Genomic DNA, 21269 nt, shown 5'->3' on the forward strand with positions numbered 1-21269 from the left:
AGAGAGAGAAAGAAAAAGAAAGAGAAAGAGATGGAGAGAAAGAGATGGGGGAAAGAGAGAGAGAGAGAGAGAGAGAAAGAAAGAAAGAAAGAAAGAAAGAAAGAAAGAAAGAAAGAAAGAAAGAAAGAAAGAAAGAAAGAAAGAAAGAAAGAAAGAAAGAAAGAAAGAAAGAAAGAAAGAAAGAAAGAGGAGAAGAGGGAAAGAAAGAGAGGAAGAGAGAAAAAGAAAAAGTGGAAATTTTGCTCTGGTTTACAGGCTGGCTGATTTGTTTGTACGTTTTTTTTTAAAAAAAGAAAATATTTATATAGCATCCAACTAAATGTCCTCATTTTACAAATAAAAAACAAAAAAACCCCACAAATAAATAAGCTGCCAAATCATTACTGATATGAAGGCGAAGACCCTGTTGCAATAGGGAGCTGTGCAACAGCAGCAGTCAGATGAGCAGTGGGAAACATTTTGCTGGTTGTCTGCCGCACACCTGGTCACCCTCTGGTTGCATGATCAATACTACAACTGACAGCTGGGCATACCATTGAGAGTGGTTATACACACACATAACACACACACACACACACACACACACACACACACACACACGTGTGACTGCCCTCACACACATGATAAACCAAAGTAGGGTTTTGGTTGAAAGAATGAAGTACCAGCAATAAGACTTTAAACAATAAGAACAAAATCCAAGGCGTGAACGTCCAGGGGCTGAGGAACATCAGAGCTTAATGTCTAAATGCCACCAGAGAGAACGATGCGAGGAGGGGGAGACATTCTTCCTCGGGCGGACACTTCTGGTAGAGGTACTAACTGGTGGTTTTTAACTGGCCAGAACCCCAAATAAAGACATCTGTGCCCTCAGAGGCTTCCCATGTTGACAGAGGTGTCACTAAAACACAATTAATATAGCAACAAGAGACATTCAAAGGAAACTAATTCTCTCACACTCCCGCCAACTGGATCCTCCTGAACTGTTGTAAGCCAAAACACGCTCCGCAATTTGAGACAAGAGTAGACCTGCAATGACGTGACAGCATCCTACAGCCATGATCCCATGAATGAAGTCTACCAAGATCTCCATCCGGTATAATGCTTGCAGTAACATCAGGACTTTCAACTCCAACTCAATGGTCTCTTTTGTTCTGAAAACATGCCACAATGGGCATTAGGGAATCTAGCCTCCGAGAGCTGTTTTTGTTTTTTTTGAAGGGCACAGGCCGCTTTTAGCCAAAAGACAAAATCACTTTCATGCTACTTTTGCTCTTGTGTAGGCTTTCAATCTGGAGAGCTCCCTTCCATATCTACCTTTCCTCGGCTATGCTATACTACAAGGCAATGCCTTTTATGGGAATGTCTCTGTTCATACTGGAATTACTCCTTGCATGTGCATCCCTTTTACTTACTTATATGCCATTGCTTAATTGCTTTGTCTTTTATAGCCCGTTTTAATTGGTCTTTAATAAAACACTCAATGATTCTTCCATTTTGTTATTTATTGTTATATTATGTGCATTGAGGCCTATTATTATTCAAGGACAAACACACAGAGTGCCTCCCCTGGATTTTTTGCTCTATCTGGACCTAAAAATGCAAATGTGTGGGCAAAAACTGAAGTTGACGCATTCAGCTTCCCTCAAGTAGAAGCCTAAGGGTGCTTCAATTCCTGTCTGAGATTCTTAATCCCAGTGTGCTCTCTCATGTTAGTGGTGAATCGAGGTTGCCAGTTCTTTTCTTTACAAAGGCTCCTTGTCTTTAACATTTCTCTGAGAGGCAACTGCAACCTTTCATGCCGGAAACAGTAGTAAATACTGAATTTGTTAAGTGCCAGTGGTGTCGGGTGCCAGCAATGAAGAATTTGACAGATAATCTCTCCCCCCTTATCACAACAAAAACACACTGATGACCATAATCACCCATCTCCTGAAAAGGACAAAAGCCGATCTCACAGCCATAAATACTCAACTCCCAAACAAACTGCACCAGAGCACAGGTTGCTGTCCTCTGAAGATGCCGACCACAGAGACTGGCAAAACGTCAGGAAGAACAACCTTCAGAACACGGCCAAAGAGCCCGAAAAACCCACAACAACCAATTTGATGTCTATTTGCTATTCAATGGAACTTCCCATTTTGGATAGAAGAAATTGAGGCTTAAAATGTTTGAATGCAGAAGAAAGATTTCTTTATCCCTAGTTATACTAGATATGCAGGTTGGATAGAAATGCCCCTACATGAATCAGCTGCATGAGTCAGGCCAGAAGGAAGAGGCAGTGTAGGTACCTGCTCACGAATTGTATGTCCATGCAGACATAGCTGACGCTGAGCCCAAGCCATCCTTCTGCAAATAAAATTAAACCACGTACAGACAAATATTCATGCTCAGACTGGTTAACCCCTTCACTGACCTTGAGGCTCGGAGCAACGCAAACAATCATGCAGACCGGCAAAACAGTTTAGTGGATTATCAAAATGTGGGTGTTGCGGGGGTGGGGAGAGGATCCACTTTGCTTCGGCCCCCTCTCCCTTAATCAGATTCTAATTGCATTCCACACGATGCCAGAGGTGTCTGCAGCCAATAACAGGTGATGGCAGGCAGCTGCACTTTGCTGACAGAAGCTGTCAAAATAGCCTCCCAAAGAGGGGCTTGGTGGGGAAAAGCTTGATGATGATGCGAAAATGAGATTCAAAATTGGGGGGGGGGCGCGAGGAAGAAGGTGTGGGAATGTATCGACTCCTCTTCCCCTGGTTAATGATGATATTTACTAAGAATGTATGATGCACATAAACACTTCGTCATCACGATCCTAAAAAAGAAGAAGAAGGTGCTGAGTTGTTGGAAGGGGTAGAGAGAGTTGGGACGTGTCTCCGGTGTTCACGACTCGTCTTAAAAAAGGAGATGGCTCCTGCTTCCATTTTGTACAAAAGTGAGGCTCAAAGAAGCAACACACAGAGGACAGGGGGAGGAAGTCAAGGATGGAGTGAGAGTCAAGAGTTACTGGTCCATCCACGATCCTTCTCTCCATCAGGAGCTGGCAACCTCGGAGGGGCTAAGGGCCAACATTTTGTCGTCGTCCCCCCTCCGCTTAGGGTCACACCAAGACCCATTTCTGTATGTGCTTAAATATCAATGGTCTGCCTAATCATGGACATAGCAGCCGCCATCACTGTGTGCGCAGTGCGAAAGAACAATGTGGTATGTGTTTGTCTTCCTAGCCTTACTTGACATGGGATTCCAGATCCACACAGCAGCTACAGTGGTACCCCGCATGACAGTTTTTTCGCTAGACATTGACTTTTTGCGATCGCTATAGCGATTCGCAAAACTGATTCCTACGGGGGGAATTTCGCTGGACAATGTTTGGTCCCTGCTTGGCAAACCTATTTTCGCTAGACAACGATTTTGACAGCTCCCTCCATGCTCGCAAAGCGGGTGTTTCCGGGACCTAAGCTTCGCAAGACAGCTATTTAAACAGCTGATCAACAGTTCGCAAAGTGGCTTTCCTATGGCCGATCTTCGCTAGACAACGACGATTCTTCCCCATTGGAACACATTAAACAGGTTTCAATGCATTCCAATGGGAAAATGCTTTTTGCTAGACGATGATTTTGCTAAACAGCGATTTCAGTGGAATGGATTATCATAGTCTAGCAAGGCACCACTGTACTTGAAAAGTCCTCTGAAGTATCCCCACCATACACAGCTCTCAAGCACAGAAGGACTTGGCATCAGCCTGGTTAGTGAGGGCAATTCCCTCCTTCCTTTTCCCTTTATGTCTGCACCCAACCTCCCTCAACCTAACACCTTCCAAATATGCCTGGGCTACAAGGGCCGGATGCACACCACCATGCAGCTGGAACTTGGGAATAATGGGGACCGTAGTCCAAGCGCATTGACAGTGCTAGGTTGGAGAACGATGGTGGGATGCAGAGGTAGCCCAGAGGGGGTTAGACACAAAGATGACTCACCACCTGTGTGCTTTACTACTGTTCTTGCTATGTCCCGCCACATTGCAACAGACTTATACTGACTTTAGCAGGGGTTTCAATGAAAGCGAGATATTTCCGGAGCAGTTTTACCAGCCCCACCTACTCCCAGTGAGTTTCCGTAAATGTACGGGGATTTGAACCCTTTTCTCCAGAGTCCCAGCCCATCATTTTATCCACTACACCACACACTCTATCCCACTTTAGCAGTACCACAGTACTTACAGTCATGCTCACCAGTATCATGACAATGTTCAGCCACCAATGAAATGATTCGTTTGTGTTTTTCCCCAAGCAATACGCCTACTTTTGTTCCTGTTCTTAAAATTGGCCACGAAGCATAAATGCAACAGCACAAGTCTTTCTTATCCACATATAAATGTTCTTCTTAGGAAAAGAGAACATTAGTTTTCTGTTATAGAGGGACCCAGGTTTGACAGAGTGATTGATACCAAAGATATGAAAGGTAGAGATCCACTCATGTGGAGGCAAGGAAAAAAGAAAAGTCACTATTCTCCCTCAGCCTGTTGTGGAATCTGGAATACTCATTTGGGAGATAGGCGCTAACGAGAGAGGGGAATGGTGGTGGTGGGACACCCACTGAGACCGGTTCTAAAAAGGAGGAAGAGCAGACAGAAATAGTGGCCAGTGAGACTGGGGCTCTAGTAAAAAGGAGACTCCCCCCAAAGTTTCAAATCGGTCACTTCCCCCAGCCCTGAAACTGACTTGTGCTTGCATGTTACAAATAAACCAAGGTATGCAAACCCACTTCCACTAACAAGCCATGATTCATTAACCAGTGTTAATTAACCATAGTCTGAATGTTTAGTTTGTTGCTCTTTTGCACAATATGCCTTATTTAACTAACTCTACTGCACTTGAAGAGCAGAGGACAAGTAGCTGTGGTTGGGCCAAAGCCCAACTCTGTGGTTGGGCCAAAGCCGAAAGGACGCTCAGCTGTGGATGCGCCTGGAAGTGAAAGGAAAGTCCGATGCTGCAAAGAAAAATACTGCATTGGAACCTGGAATGTAAGATCTATGAACCTTGGGAAGCTGGAGGTGGTCAAACAGGAGATGGCAAGAATAAACATTGACATCCTGGGCGTCAGTGAACTAAAATGGATGGGAATGGGCGAATTCAATTCAGATGATTACCATATCTACTACTGTGGGCAAGAATCCCGCAGAAGAAATGGAGTAGCCCTCATAGTCAACAAAGGAGTGGGAAAAGCTGTACTGGGATATAATCTCAAAAATGATAGAATGATTTCAATACGAATCCAAGGCAGACCTTTCAACATCACACTAATCCAAGTTTATACACCAACCACGAGGAGTTGGACATGACTTAACGATTAAACAACGACAACTGCATTGAACCAAGAACCATGAGTTCTCCTTGACTTGCCTTCCCAGCTGAAACAGGACCACTTAAGAGAGATTGGAAAGAAATTGATCAGAAATGGGAAAAACAAACCAGAATTTGTTGAATTCAGCTTGCGGCTGAAGTAAAAAAAAAAACTTTGGCTAGCAGAAGCCACAACTTGTTTCAGCAGCAGACAACTCTGAGGTGACATGAGTTGTGACTGACTACTTTTCTACCCTGGACCGGACCTCCATGGTTTTGCACCTCCTGGCGGACAGTTTTAGTTTTGTAAAAGGCTATGGGTTTGTTTGCTTGGGTTTGTTTGTTTTTTTGCAAAAGTACATTGGACAAAACACTGTTAAAAAGGGGAATGATAGACTCAGAGGCACGGTGTGTGTTTGCGTGTGTGTGTGAGAGAGTAAGTGTTTTCCAGTAATGGGGACATCTTGAGGGCCACATAACTACTTGCTCTATCTTCCCTACCTTCCCTTTCCCCCTTCAACATGCTTTCAATCAAAGTCTCAACCTCTAGCCCCAGAAACATCTCTGCTCTACATGTACAGGCTCAGCTCTACAGGCTGTCTCAAAGTCTGAGTGAAGTCTCTCTCTCACACACACACACACACAGACACACACAGAGATGTACCCAGACCTTTAATAACTCACACCTCCCATCTACCTGTATTTGCCTGTGGGCAGCAGAACCACCTGAGGGGCGGCTCCAATTCTCCCGCTGGCTCAACGAATGGGTTGCCCACTGCCATTTCAATTGCTATCCCTACAGGGGGAAAAAATGACTTGCAAGGTGTGTTTGTTTCATTTTGTTTATTTATTTATTTATTTGAGAAAGGAAAAGCCTACTACTGAGATAGGCTTAGATCCTCTTCTTTGAAAGAAAAACAGGGAAGAAAGAAAATGAAAGATAATAATCTCAGCTCTAGCCCAGAGTTAGCTATCCATCACACACACACACAAATTCCAGCATGAGTCCTTGTTCCTCACAACAAAGCATGATTATACTTATCTGTGATACTCCAACAGACTCCCTTCTGGTTTTGATTTTTTTTTCTCGTTGTTGTTGTTGTTGTTGAGGGTTTTCATACTGAAAGTGGTCAGGCAGCAACCTGGACAATCTGGGTCGCAACCTGAATCTTGTGTGTCCGTAGGACTCTGACCGTTGCTCGATTAACCTACGTCACCAACAGAGTTCGCCAGAAGCAGCAAAATGGCAAACGTTACTTTGAGCGCTGTCCCTCCAGCACGCCGTCCTCACACGCCAAATACAAAAAAGTGACTGTGCAGCATTTCAAACTAAGTAAGAGATGACTGGAAACTACCATTTAATATGGTGAACTATCCATTAGCAATGGATGGTGGCTCTTTCCTATGTTTGATACAGAATAGACAATCTGAATTGTTGACCAGTTTTCTCCATTATTTCCCCCACTCACACTTCTGTAGGATTATGCACTGATGTGAAGCATCAAGTTGACAGGACAGGATGGAGAATGTTCAGCCTCCCAGTTGCTGAGACTACAATGTGCCTCACCCCTAGCCAGCATAGCCTGTGTCTAGAAACAATAGGAGTTGCAGGTGAACAATCTCCATTCTTGATGCTGGGATTCACAATGGGAGAGCGAGGGAGGGAGGACAAAGTGACATGGGAGTTTTCGGGATTAATACATCCCTTCACCATGCAAAGGACTTCAGTCTCTGTATAACTGATATTTATCTTACAGAATCCAGTCATCTGAAATGCAAGTTTCCATTCCATCAAACCATAGAACGACAAAGCTGGGAGGTACAGCCCCACCTCATGCCAAAGCATAACTATTCGATAACTAAAGCAAGGTGGACACCCAATCTCTATGCAAAAACCTTCACTTAAGTACAATTCCCCACCTTCCCACGTGGTAGGGTGGGTGGTCACAAAGCAAAACCTTGCTGGTCCAAAAGGACCTATTGTCTCTCCTGCTTGAGCTAGCATCAAGAACGCAAAGGTAAGCTTCTTTTTCAAATACAGCAGAGGGAAAGGATAAGGAAGACCCCACGTATCATCCATTATTTCCTTCCACTTTTATGATCCCCAGGTAACAACTCTGGACCATTTCACCCCAAAAAGCTTAAAACTGCAGTTGCATTAAGGTAAAACAGAATTCATGAGACATGCAATGGGGGCGGCTAGGACAAAAGCAGTCTTACAATAAATTCCCCCCACAAGGTGATTTGTAAACACAGAAATAATAATTATTTGCCACACAAAGAGAGGAAGGTCATGTGGCATAATGGTTAAGTAGAAGTCATCAACCTGATATATATAAAATGTATTCATGATAGCCACAGACCAAGACATCTAGAGTACACCAGGCTGGGAAAGACGGGTGTCTGGGTATATTAATGCGTGACACAAATATAAACACAAACATAGACACATGTTCTCTCTCACACACACACGCACACGGTAGACTTTTTCAGTCGTTGCTTCCGAGGTCTAAGATTCACAATCAGGGGAGGCTAGGCTGGACCCCTCCCTGCAGTCCTTCCACCAGCAGGCAAGGATATTTAATTCAGGAAGTCTATGGGTTCAGATTTATGGGTAATTATTTTAACCCAACTCCGGGAGGCAGTAGAAGACAGGAGGGCCTGGCGTGCTCTGGTCCGTGGGGTCACGAAGAGTCGGACACGACTAAACGACTAAACAACAACAAAAAAGCTGGCATGGTGTAGTAGAAAGAGTGACAGCCAAGGACTTGGGATCTGGGTTTGAATCCTCATTCAGTCATGGAAACTCTCAGGGAGATGCCAATGGTACAACAACTCGTTAAATAACTCGCTTACCTTGGAAACCTTATGAGAATTGCTTTATGTCAACTGTGGTTTGATGGCACATTACATAATGAAAGTAACTGCCTTATTGTCGACGGAAGGACTTGCAGTAGGATATTGTACTCTCTCACTTTTTAAATTTGTTTTATTCCTATTGCTTTTTGGTATAAATATATTTATTCCTTTATCTAAAGTTAAGTTTTCACTCAACCTTAAGCCATTTTGTGTCCCAGAAGAGGCACTTTATCTGGCTTTAGAAGGGTTCCCTTAAACCCAAGGTCCTGCCCTGACACTTCACTTGATAGAGAAAACAGGACCCTTTCAGAGATTTACCTTTTTACACGGTCTGGATCACGCATGCCAGAATGACTTTGCTGTCGAAAACTGTCTCCATTTGCATGTGGCCACTGATGTCATTTGAGCCACATGGGAAATGGAACCACGCTTCATTTTTTGTTTGCTTGTTAAATAACAGTTAACAGTATCTATCCCTCTGCCAAGAAAAACAGTGAAACAAGAAGGCGCAAACTTGTCGGCACTCGTGCGTGTTTACATGCCGGCGAGCAGGTCCACGTGCGTACCTGCATGCTGGCGAGGTGCAAGGGTCGTTATCGTCCTGTGCATTTGGAAACAGCCAGGCAAGCTCAATCAAGCTATGCTTGCCAATGTTGATTCAAAACCAACCAAAAACTCCTGTTCCCTTGTCCTCCGCTTCCAGTCTGCGCACCTGCGTCCCTGGTGGGTAAAGAAGCGCCTTCCAAAGCCAAACAAGGAGAGGGAAGAAATACCAGCAATGGCAGTGAACCCATCTCCTTCAAGCAGAACACAAAGAAGGGGGGCCCTTCCTTATACCAGGTAGGCAACATCTTCCGAGGATGCAGGTTAAGGCAACACGAGTGGTTCCTGATGGCAAAGAACAATGGCTCTCTACATCTTCTCTCCCGCCTCCGCTGACCAGAGGCAGCGTCAAGCAGCTATCGATGTCTAGCAAATAGCGGCCTATTTTCAGTAGGGAGAAGTTAAGACTCCAATTCCCGACTCTGTCCTTCCCACCTGCAAAGGCTAAGAGTGCCCCCTGCAGGCAAGATGGAGGAGGGCGAGCAGCTTGCGTGCAAGCCACACTTTTATTCAAAAAAAGGAGTCAGGTGCAAAACGATGCACGAGAAGAGCGCAAGGGGATCTTGAAATGGAGAGCCGGAGCAGAGACGTAAAAGGAGAGAAAGGATGCAGAAAACTGCCTCCACATGACCATTATTCACATCTGGATTTGTAGAAAGCAATGTTGGAAAAAGCACTCTCTTTTTTCAAACAGTTTTTTTTTAAAAAAATAAACACCACGGTCTCACTGTTGGGTCTGCACTTCTGATGGAAAACTGGTCACAGAGGAAGACCCAAACTTCCAAGGAGGGCTATGTACTGTTATTTAACTTTTAATTATTAGGAATATAAGAAGCTGCCATGCCTGGCCCACTTTCGATGACAATGACTTGCAACTCCTTGCCAGGATTTCAGGCGGGCTTCTTCCTAGTCCACTGTGAAGATGCCAGGATTGAACCCGAGACCTTCTGCATACAAGAAATGTCCTCCCCCCCTCCACAACCAGGATGCAGATCCCTCACATATAGTCCTCCATCCAAATACTGACCAAGCCAGCTTTGCCTCAGAAACTAGTCTAGATAAAATCATAGAATAACTGAATTGGAAGGGGCCTCTAAGGCCATCCGGTCCAGCCCCCTGCTCAGTGCAGGAATCCAAATCAAAGCAGATCTGACAGATGGTTGTCCGATTTTTTTCTTGACCACCTCCAACGTTGGAGCATTTTCCACCTCCTGAGGTCATTGGTTCCATTGTCGTATTGCTCTAACAGTTAATAAGCTTTTTCTGCTATTCAGACTACATCTGGCTTCCTGTAGCCTGAGCCCATTATTATGTGTCCTGCACTCTGGGATGATTGAGAACAGATCCTGACCCTCTGAACGACAGTCTTTCAAGTACAGTGATGCCTCGCTTGACGAGGATAATTTGTACCGTTGAAATCGCTGTTAAGCAAAATCCTCGTCAAGCAAAACGAAAAAGCCCATTGAAATGCATTGAAACTGGTTCAATGCGTTCCAATGGGCTAAATACCTCAGCATCCAGCGAAGATCCTCAATAGGGCAGCCATTTTCGGTGCCTGTAAAGCGAGGAATCAGTCCTGAAAACACAGCGGGGAGCCATTTTGCACAGCAGGCAGCCATTTTGGAGCCGCCAATCAGCTCTTTCAAAATTGACGTTTAGCGAAAAACTGGTTCCCGAAACAGGGAACCGATCATTGTTAAGCGAATTTTTACCATTAAAACATCATTTTGTGATCGCAAAAGTGATCACAAAAACTTCATTGTAAAGTGGTTTTGTCGCTTAACGAGGTAATCGTTAAGCGAGGCACCACTGTATATGAAGAGTGCTGTCCTATCTCCCCACAGTCTTCTTTTGTTAAGGCTAAACATGCCCAGTTCCTTCAGTCTTTCCTCATAGGGCTTGGTTTCCATTTTCTGGCTCATTCTGGTTGCCCTAGGAAACAAGGATGCCTAACTAACTGGTTGCCCTTCTCTCATCTAGCACATTCAGCTGCTACGGGGAACTATTAACACATATGAGCTTTGGCATCTTTCAGCACGCAAAACAACATTGTGTGACTAAGACACTAGAAGTCACATTTTGCGTTGCTTGCAAGTCTAGAGACTGCGCCGCGTTGCAGCTTACCTGAACAGCTCTCTGATCTCTTTCACCGTTGCCTGGAAGGGGATGTTGCGCACCAAAATCTTAGAGGTCTTTTGCTTCTTACTCGTTTGCTTCTTGCGGGCAGAAGTGACTGGCGACCTGGTTGGCCCAAAGACAGACAAACACACAGAGAGAGACAGGTGAAGATCACAACAGAGCACCAAGGCAATGACGTTGTTTCACGGGGGCAGACACAGGCTGAGGACAAGAGCAGCTTGTTGTGGCCAGGCGACACTTCTCGTATATGGGCAGCAATAAAGGGAATAATGAGATCGGCCTTTCCCATTCTGGTTCCCTCTGGATGTATTGGACTACAAACTCCATCGCTGCAGCCAATATGGCATGTGTTGGCTGGGGAGGATGAGAGCTGTAATCAGAAAACATCTGGAAGGCACCAAAGTTGTCCAACGTCACCTTCCCTTTTAGAATAAAGGCGCATGTCCAATTTCAACGGACAAATCTGTGCACAGCAGAACACAGGTAAAAGATTCTGTGAATATCTCAGGACAGTTTTTCATGCTTTAGCCCTTGGTATCAAACTCGGCTTCTCTTTCATGGAAATGGCTGAAGCTGCCTGCAGTTCATGAAAGCTTATGCCAAATAAATCTCTTTCATCTTTAAGGTGCCACAAGGCCCTTTTGATGTCTTGGCTAGCACAGCTGGTTGTGGAAGCCGCCCTGTCAACAGAAAGAGGTGGCTCTCTGCAGTGTCCGTGTTACTGATCAGAGCTGGTAAAAAGTGCCTTGCTTAGCTAGATGATTCTGGGAGATGATGCGAAAAAGAACACCATCAAGTGGGAGAATCTCTGGCCACTGTCACTCATTGTTCAGGAGAGCAAGTGTATTGCTACCCCCTCCCCGGCAAAAACATTGCTTGACAGGCAGCAAGCTTCCTGGGTTGTATCATCACGTGTGGCCTCACACACATAGTCCCCGAGACTGTAAAACAGACTTTTGGGCTCAGTAAGCCTGTGCTGCAGGGTCAGAAGACCAAGCAGTTGTAAGATCGAACCCACAGGACGGAGCGAGCGCCCGTCGCTTGTCCCAGCTCCCGCCAACCTAGCGGTTCGAAAGCATGCAAATGCGAGTAGATAAATAGGGACCACCTCGGTGGGAAGGTAAAACGGCGTTCCGTGTCGCACTGGCCATGTGACCACGGAAGATTGTCTTCGGACAAACGCTGGCTCTATGGCTTGGAGACGGGGGTGACCACCGCGCCCTAGAGTCAGACACGACTGGACTCAATGTCAAGGGGAACCTTTACCTTTACCTAAGACTAGGAAAAGGGGCCATCACGAGTTCAAGAGGATGAGAAACTTACTTGATGGCTCTTTCAGAGATCTTGACTTCCAGTTGATGGCCATCAACAGTGCGTCCCTATGGAAAACAAAACACGGCTGAAGGAAACACAAGAGGGCCTTTTAAATGGACACGCGCAGAGTAATTTACACAAATGTTTATATTTTTCTCCATATTGAATTATATTATTATTGTTGCTTTTTATTTTATTATACTGTTTTTATTCCATTTTTATTGTTCGCCACCCAGAGTGGGTGAGGTGTAAAATTAATAAATAAAGTAAATAATAAAGTGCTCCAAATTCACTGGGTGACAATTGCCCATTTTAAAGATCGCAGTATAGGCCACGATCAGCACACGTAAAAGACCTGGGCAGGGAAAAACGAGACCTGACACGGCTGGAGAGAGCTCAGGAAGGACACCACCTACGGCCCCGTGTCCCGTCCCTGGGATATCCAGGCAGAACCAGAGGAACTCCCGAAGACTTGGTGCCCATCAGCCAACATTATGGGGATGGGTGGACTAAAGGTCTGTCTCCGTAGAAGACAGCCTCCCATGTTCCTTGCTGTAAGCATAATGTGATATACAGTAGGACCCCCATATCCACAGGATCGATATCCACTGATTCACTTATCCACGGTAAGAAAAAAAATTAAAAATATTAAAAGAAAATCCCCAAAATAAACATCTCAACCGACGAAGTTACCAGAACTTGCTACTAGAGGGAGCCAGGAAACACACTCTGCATAGTGTTTGATAGAGAATTAGATTTCCATGTCTTTACCAGAGCTGGCCACCAGGGGGAGCCAGTGATCATGCTAGGAGTATAGTGTTCGTTAACTTAATAGTGTTTGCTATAATACTCATTTTTCAGTCCCTGCCGGGGGAGGGGTAATAATGGGGAAAAGTTTTAGTACAGTGCTGCCTCGCTTAGCGATGTTAATCCGTGAAGCAAAAATTGCTGCTAAGCGATTACATCGCTAAGCGATATTAAAAAGCCCATAGAAATGCATTAAAACCTGATTAAAACTAACCTTAAAGTGAAGATCCGCCATAGGGGTGGCCATTTTCGGTGCCTTTAAAGCGAGGCAAAACAGTGGGAGGCCATTTTGAAACCGCCGATCAGCTGGCCGAAAATGGGGGCTTTGCGATGATCGCTTCCCTGCGATCATCGCAAAGCGAAGTTTTCCCATAGGGACCATTGCAAAGCGATCGCTCTTGCGATGGCAAAAAGTCCATCGCAAAGCGATTTCATCGCTATACGGAGTGATCGCTATGTGAGGCACCACTGTATTTTCTTTTCAGTTTTGAGTTCTTTTGCATACAAGTCCTTCTGGACATGAATAGCAGGGCTTTCCCATGGCGTTTTTGGAAGCCCCAAATGCCCATCAGGTCCTACTCGACCCTGGTTTTTGTTGAGAAATGCTGGCCTGGGAAGTAAATAACGAAGACCCATCCCAGATAAAGATGATTTTCTTTACGCTGAATTAGGTTATTTGTTTCTGTTCCCCAACATTGCTTACTTTGACTGGCAGGCTCTTATTAAGAGAGGAAGGCCCTGCCCATCATCCACAGTCTGATGGACCAGGAGCTTGGAAATGTCACACTTTTGCACTGTTTGACAAAAGTAATGTTTCCAAACTCAGCCTGCTCCCTGGTCCTTTCATCGGAAGGTGTCAGGGACTTAATCCAGGCCTGTCTTCAAGCAAAGCAACATTATTCTCCTGAGCCCCCCTTCTCTCCTCTTGCAGATGAACCCAGAGGGCCCCGGCTTTACCTGCAGCTGCTTGAGGGCTTTCTGTGCATGTTCCGGTTTCTTATACTCTACAAATCCAAAGCCCATGGAGAGGAGTGTACCTACAAAACAAGAACTTCCTTGGTGAGAAGGCCTTGCTACTGTTTCTGCCAGGGGAGGGAACCTTGGCTCCTGGAGCCGAATGCAGCCCTCCCGGCTGTCTTACAATATCCGGACGGCCACATGTTCCCTTCAATGCTCTGAAGTGTGACAACATGCTGGCAACGCATGAGGGAGGGAGGGAGGGAGGGAGAGGGAGAGAGGGAGAGAGAATATACCGGCTTTGTCTTTCTTCTTGGAGACAGTGCAGCTCTTTACCGCTCCCATTTTCGAAAAAACCTGGAACAGAGAAATACAGTTGCATATGCACTTCTTTTCTCTCATTGCAAACTTTCAGTTTCATAAGCTGAGGATCCACTCCTGCTTGGGAGCAGGTGAAGAACAATAGCCAGAATCACTGAAAGTGAACTGTTACGATTTTATTTTTTTAAAAAAACAAAACCCAAACCTTACACTCAGCTTGTTTGGTCTGGTATTACGCACATTTCCTGGCAGCTGCTTGATAATGTATCTAGAAAGGTGCACCTTTAAATGCGCTGCAGGGGTGCCGAGAGAAAAGTGCATCCAGCCTCAAACAAATCTGTTCTTGGAACGTTTAGGCTGGACTACTGGAGCATTTCCAGATGGGTCTGCCTTCCGGGCAGTTTGGGAAAACGTGGGATGATACAGAGAGTGGTTTCCAGAGAGTGGGTGCTTATGGGGAAGGGGCATTCGGGCCATGAACCATCAATTGTGCATCAGCCACACTGGGTTCTTGTTCATCGACAGCTACATGTGGGCTCCTGATTTAGACCTTTAAAGCCCTAAAACAAGGGTGGGTGACAAGAAGGCCACAAGCGGATCCTGCTGTGAACCATAAATATGCTAAGTGTCATCGTTCTGGTTACAGAGGGAGAGGAAAAGCAGCGAGACACCTCTCCGTGGTGTCCCTCACTCCGGAATCCGTTGCTCAGGCCCTTTCAGGAAAAGTAAAGAGGTGTGGAAGAGGAGGGAAAAAGCAGCGGCAGGAGAGGATGATGACAACGAGATGGTCTCCTCTCCTCCTTCTAAATGCCTTCTTCCTTTTGCATCATGTCTTCCTTTTTAAAATGTAAACCCCTAAGGGTGTCAAGGGTCTTGCAAGCTACGCTATATGCTCTTGGCAGCCTTACTTTTGGCTAAAGAGGGAGGCATAAATGCAATGGACGGGGAAGTCGTGAAGCATCAGCCACAGAGCTTACGGGAAGCAGGAAAGATAGAGGGAGGACACAGGGAGACAAAGCCCCACCTCTTTTAATGTCTCCTCCGTAGTGGAGAAATTGAGGTTCTTTATGAAGACTGTACAGCCTGGAATACATTCTTCCTCTTCTTCTTCTTCATCATCATCATCCTTCTCCTTCTCCTCCTCCTCTGTTCTGGGTTTCCCTGTCTCCATTGGAGTTTCTTCATTTCCAGTATTGCCTGGGGGAAAAATAAATAAAAAAGGGCAGCTAAGAAGCAGCAGCCACCAATCTGCAGAGTTTGCCAGGATTAAAAGAGGGCATTAGAGCAAACCAGCCTCAAAGAACACGGGGCGAATCCCAGTGAGAGCAGACTTTTTGAATCAGTGAGAGTTCTTCAAACATTGACAGAGCAAGTTCTACTGACTCACGGATGGACTCTAGCCGAGACTCATAATCTGGACAAAGCATCATTTTGGGAAGCCTGAAATCTTCCTGCTGGCACCCTAGAGCACTCCCTTTCTCCTTCCACACCACAGTGTAAAATGGGTCACAGAGTTGTGAAGAGGAAGAAAGTATAGCAAACCAAAGGCTTACACTGATTTATATATTTGTTCATCTAGGGCACATGGTTAAATGGTAATGGCATCATTTCCATTCCCAGTTCCACAAAGCTTCTGCTCCTCCTGTTCGCAAGACAAATAAAATGTGTCTTAGCTTTCCAGTCAATTTTCAAGAGCTTTTTGGTTAACAGGCACTCATGAAAAAAATAGGAAAAGAAGAACCACCAACAATGTCTTTATTCATGTTGGTGCAACGAGAATGGCTCCCTCTGTCTTGGAACATCTTCCCCTCTCTTTCCAGGATTCCTGCTTTCAACTGAGACACTGACAAGCCCTGTACAGTGGTGCCTCACTTAACGAGCGCACCGTTTAACGACGAATCCGCATAGCGACGCGTTTTTTGCAATCTCTAATGTGATCGCATTGCGATGTTCGGTAAGCGTTTCGCTTACCGATCTTCACATTGTGATGTTTAAAAAACAGCTGATTGGCGGTTCCAAAATGGCCGCCGGGTGCAGAAAATGGCCGCCCGCTGCGTTTTCATGCCCTGCCCTCGCTTACCGAGGCGGCAAAAATGGTGGCCGGATGGGGAATCTTCGCTTAGTGGTGAGTCCCCCCCCCCCCATAGGAACGCATTAAACGGAGTTTAATGCGTTCCTATGGGGTTTTATGTTCCGTATAGTGATGTTTCCGGATAGCGACGCTAATCCTGGAACGGATTAACGTCGCTATGCGGGGCACCACTGTATTCTCTAACACATTATTGGCACCCCCAAACATTTCTGCAGCATTCCCCCCTTTTCAGTTTTTGAGAAAATACCCATCTTCCCAGCTATTTTTATTCAACAACAACAACACTTGCACAGATTACAAAATTAAACATGATAGAGTGGCGAAATTAGTGCACTGGTCATTACGCAATTTTTTTTAACTTGCCAGCCTCCAAAAACCCATGGGAACATCAGGTAGAGAAGGTATCAGCAAATGAGGAAGTGGAAGACCTGTGGGATTTCCGGATCCAAAAGAACAGACACCTTGAACATAACACACCAGACATTGTAGTAGTAGAATGAAGAAATACTTGGATCATTGGCATTGCAATTCCAGGGGGATGCCAGAGTAGAAAAGAAAGAATTGCAAAAACTGACAAAGTACAGAGACCTGGCAATCAAAACATTTTGCTTGTGGATGAAGCACACTTCAGTGGCCCCCGTAGTGATCGGGGCTTTGGGAACAATATGAAGAAATTTCACACAATACTATAAGCAGTTACAGATCTCAGAAATGACACCACCAGAGCTACAAACATGGCAATAATAGGAACTGCATACTGCGTGATATTTAACAGACACTTAGGCTTTGGGTTACAGCTTGTATCTGTTATATAATGCCAGTCAATGTGTTTATAGTTCTGATTGACTGTGCCTGGTGTTTTTTTTAAACAACAATAGTAGCCAAACACAAAGACTTACACACAGAGATTGAGCAGTTATGGCAAATGAAAACTAACGTTGTTCTACTTCTCACTGGTGTTTTAGGTGCAATATCAGAAGACCTAAAAATCCATCTTTGTACTCCTGGGGTAATGAGATCACTGCATATGGTTATTTTGCCTGGAATAACATATATTTGAAAGAAATACCTACACATATCCTCAGCGCTCAGGACTGAGCCAATCTTTAAGGAACTAAATACTTTCTTGGGCTCCATGATCACTGCAGATGGTGACTGCAGCCACGAAATTAAAAGACGCCTGCTTCTTGGGAGGAAAGCGATGACAAACCTTGACAGCATCTTAAAAAGCAGAGACATCACCTTGCCAACAAAAGTCAGAATAGTGAAAGCTATGTTTTTTCCTGTAGTGATGTATGGAAGTGAGAGCTGGACCATAAAGAATGCTGACCGGTGAAGAATTGGTGCTGGAGGAGGCTCTTGAGAGTCCCCTGGACTGCAAAGAGAACAAACCTATCCATTCTGAAGGAAATCAACCCTGAGTGCTCACTGGAAGGACAGATCCTGAAGCTGAGGCTCCAGTACTTTGGCCACCTCATGAGAAGAAAAGACTCCTTGGAAAAGACCTTGATGTTGGAAAAGTGTGATGGCAAGAGGAGAAGGGGACGACCGAGGATGAGATGGCCGGACAGTGTCATCGAAGCAACCAACATGAATTTGACCAAACTCCGGGAGGCAGTGGAAGACAGGAGGGCCTGGCGTGCTCTGGTCCATGGGGTCACGAAGAGTCGGACACGACTAAATGACGATGTATGATGGGAACAAGAGCAAACTTGTATTATAGCACTAAAAACATCTTGCACCCCTGCCCCTTAGAACTTCGTCACTCCCCTCCGTTGCAGAAACCCCGTTCGACATGGATGGGTAGCCAGGGTCTTAGAAAAGAGCTTTTCCCAGCCGTCCCTGAAAATGCTGGGATTTGAACCCGTGACCTTCTGCATGGACAAGGAGGGACCAGCTACAGCTACATGCAACACCCCCCAAGCTGCAACTCCCCTCCCCTTTTTCTGTCTCCAATATGCTGGAAGGAACGGCAAGGAAGAAGACTGACTGAAGAACAAACTGGGGAGAAGGGGAAAAGGGGAAGAAGAATTAATCTTCTGCCCTCCTCTCCCCTTCGCCCCAAGACAGATTCCACACGTCCACCTTACAGCTTTGATTTGGAGAGACACGAAACAGACTATGCTTCCACAACAGTCACACACGGCACACTGGCGGTCCCAACGAGAGCAGGACTCCTGAATCAGAGAGGTTTATTGGTTGTGTAATGTTCCATTGAATGGGTTTACTCTAGTTGGCACTTGGAGTAGAGATTCCGGCGTTTCAGCTCAGAACAGCTATCCCTCCCCCTTTTTCTCCCCTAACCAGGCAAAATTTCACACTGCTGGCCTTCTCTAGCCAAATGCACATGTGTGTGTGTGTGTGTGTGTGTGTGTGTGTGTGTGTGTGTGTGTGTGTGTGTGTGTGTGTGTGTGTGTGTCTGCATGCACACACACACGCACACACACAAACCCCACACAGATGCACAAGCATGAAGCAGGATATTAACAAAGGAGAAAGATATTCGCTAGAGCCGTTGTTGGTTCTCAGGAAAAGAAACAAGATTAGAGCCCCAGGGAATGGTACCCAGGAATGGGGCGGTGGGGAGGGCCCCCTCCCTCCTCTGTAGCATGCACAATAATAATAATAATAAAAGACAGCTGCATGGAGCTCGTTTGTAATCAGGTGGAGGAATTTACTGCTGCTCCCCCTCCACCCCTGCTGGAGTCTGGCGGCGAAGGCCCTTATCGGCGGTGAGCAGATTTCTGGGGCGCTCCGGTGCTTAAAGCCCTTTATCTGGAGGTGAAGGTCCCGGGTGTGGGAAAGAGAAAAACAGCCTGCCAGGGATCAGCACAGGGTGGGGGAGACATACAGTGCTTTGGCCCACTCCCTCCTCCTTTTCCATGATGTGCACAGACTATTTCCCCCCCCCCCCTGCAATGTTAAAACAAGATGCAGGCAAGTGGGAGAAAACACAATACCCAGGAAGTTGAGCTGCTAAAGCATCGCTAAAGCAAAAACCTTGAAATTACACACACAAAGGTCTACAGTAGCTGCTGGCTGTACAGTGGTGCCCCGCATAGCGACGTTAATCCGTTCCGGATTAATCGTCGCTATGCAAAAACATCACTAAACGGAACGGAAAAAGCCATAGGAACGCGTTAAACTTTGTTTAATGCGTTCCTATGGGTCCCAAATTCACAGTTGCGCAAAGTTCCTCCATAGCGCCACCATTTTTGCGCCCTCGGTAAGCGAGGGCAGGGTGCGAAAACACGTGGTGGCCATTTTGGGCACCTGGCGACCATTTTGGAACCACCAATCAGTTGTTTAACTTACCAATCATCACAATGCAATGTTTTACCTATTCAGAACATCGCAATGTGATCGCATTAGCGATCTAAAAAAATAGATCGCTATGCGGATTCGTCGTTAAACGGTGCACTCGTTATGTGAGGCACCACTGTAGATTCATTTGTCCTTCCATCTGTGGCCTAGATCTCACCCAAGTAGTCACGGTGGTCTGGGGTTCAGCCCTTCAGGCTGCAGGTGGGGGGCTCACAGACCACGATATTCCTCTGTACCAAGGAGAGCCAAAATAGAGCAATAGTAAGAATGCTGTTCCCTGAGATGCTAATTTTCTGCATGCAAGGAATGCATGCATATTCACTGAATAATGTACTTATCCAGGACCTCAGCAAGACATTTTCCCCCCTATTCCAGGAGTGAAATACTTGTATTATATACCTCTACAGCATGTGAAAATCTGATGGATAATCTGTAATGTTTTTCCTTGGCATGCTATTTTTGGGAGATGTATGTTTACCAGTAAGATTAGATCTCCCAAGGCTTCAGCCAAGTTCTTTCAACTCGCTCAAGATGGAACTCCTGCTGTATGATGATGACCTGGTGAGCCGTTCATTCCGGTTGGAAAAGGTGATCTGCCTAAACGGGCAGGAAACAGACCCTGCAAATTCTTTTATTTTCTTTTATACGCTGCATTTCTGCTGCAACCTGGGACCCAAGGCTGCTTACATCGACCCAAATCCTACTGTGATTTCACAGAGGCAGAATGCAAATGGTGTAATTTTTGGAGAGGAATTGCCTCAAGGAAAGGAGTCAGTCGAGACCTCCATCTCTTGAATGCTGCATTATGCAAAGTCAAGTCATGCAAAAAAAGTTGCAGTGTTTATGTTCTGCTTGCAAGGCCAAGCCGTAGGAATTTGCCCACGGTGGTTTAAAAACAGCTCCCCTAAAAACACGGTGCATTATAGACACCAATGCACTCTTGAAATGAGTGCGAGTGGGGTGGCGGGTGGCTGCGAGTAAGGGCTGCCCCCTCAGGGCCTCCTACATCCCTTTCACGTGACCGTCTGAAGGAGGAGGGCGATGTATGGCACCCTTTGCCAGGGCACTGCCCAAAACACGGGATGAATCTTCACGCCAGGCCTCAACAGAGGCTGCAGAGGACTCAAAAGCTCCAGAGGGTGGGAAAGTGGGAGAACCTTCAGGAATGGGATAAAAATATACAAGAGATAGTAACGGAGGGGAAGGAGAGCGGAGAGGAAGAGAAGGGGGTAGACCAGTGGACTGAGGGTCTATAGCCCTCAGAGGTCCTCTGACATGATGGTTACATAGACGTCACCCCAGGGCGCCTTTCCAAAGGTCTCAAGGTTTCCACAGGCCCATGGCGGTTGGGTGAGAGGCCTGTGAAACTGGCCAGAAGCTGAACCTACAGTAACATGGTACTGGGCCCATTCTGACAGACCCTAGCTTCAGCCCACCTGGGCCAATCCTGACTCTCACCCAGCTCCAGCACGGGTGGCAGGAATGCCAGTTCAAACGGCTGTGGTAGCTTGAGC

The 21269-nt window shown here is 45.9% G+C and overlaps 1 protein-coding gene and 1 long non-coding RNA gene across 2 annotated transcripts in view; one reads left to right on the forward strand and one right to left on the reverse strand.

The window, feature by feature from the left end:
* LOC144584742 (uncharacterized) overlaps positions 1-21269 on the forward strand; it is a 351778-nt gene that overhangs the window by 292424 nt on the left and 38085 nt on the right. The window lies entirely within an intron of this gene.
* Positions 1-21269, reverse strand: part of RBM19 (RNA binding motif protein 19) — a 108614-nt gene that overhangs the window by 69385 nt on the left and 17960 nt on the right. The window contains exons 17-21 of the mRNA XM_020807346.3: positions 15364-15536; positions 14315-14375; positions 14019-14098; positions 12264-12319; positions 10926-11042 (exon numbers count right to left, since the gene is read on the reverse strand). Coding sequence (XP_020663005.3) covers positions 10926-11042; positions 12264-12319; positions 14019-14098; positions 14315-14375; positions 15364-15536 — 487 coding nt within the window. The remainder of the gene's footprint in view (positions 1-10925; positions 11043-12263; positions 12320-14018; positions 14099-14314; positions 14376-15363; positions 15537-21269) is intronic.

Source organism: Pogona vitticeps, chromosome 14 (assembly GCF_051106095.1).
Source record: "Pogona vitticeps strain Pit_001003342236 chromosome 14, PviZW2.1, whole genome shotgun sequence".
NCBI lineage: Eukaryota > Metazoa > Chordata > Lepidosauria > Squamata > Agamidae > Pogona > Pogona vitticeps.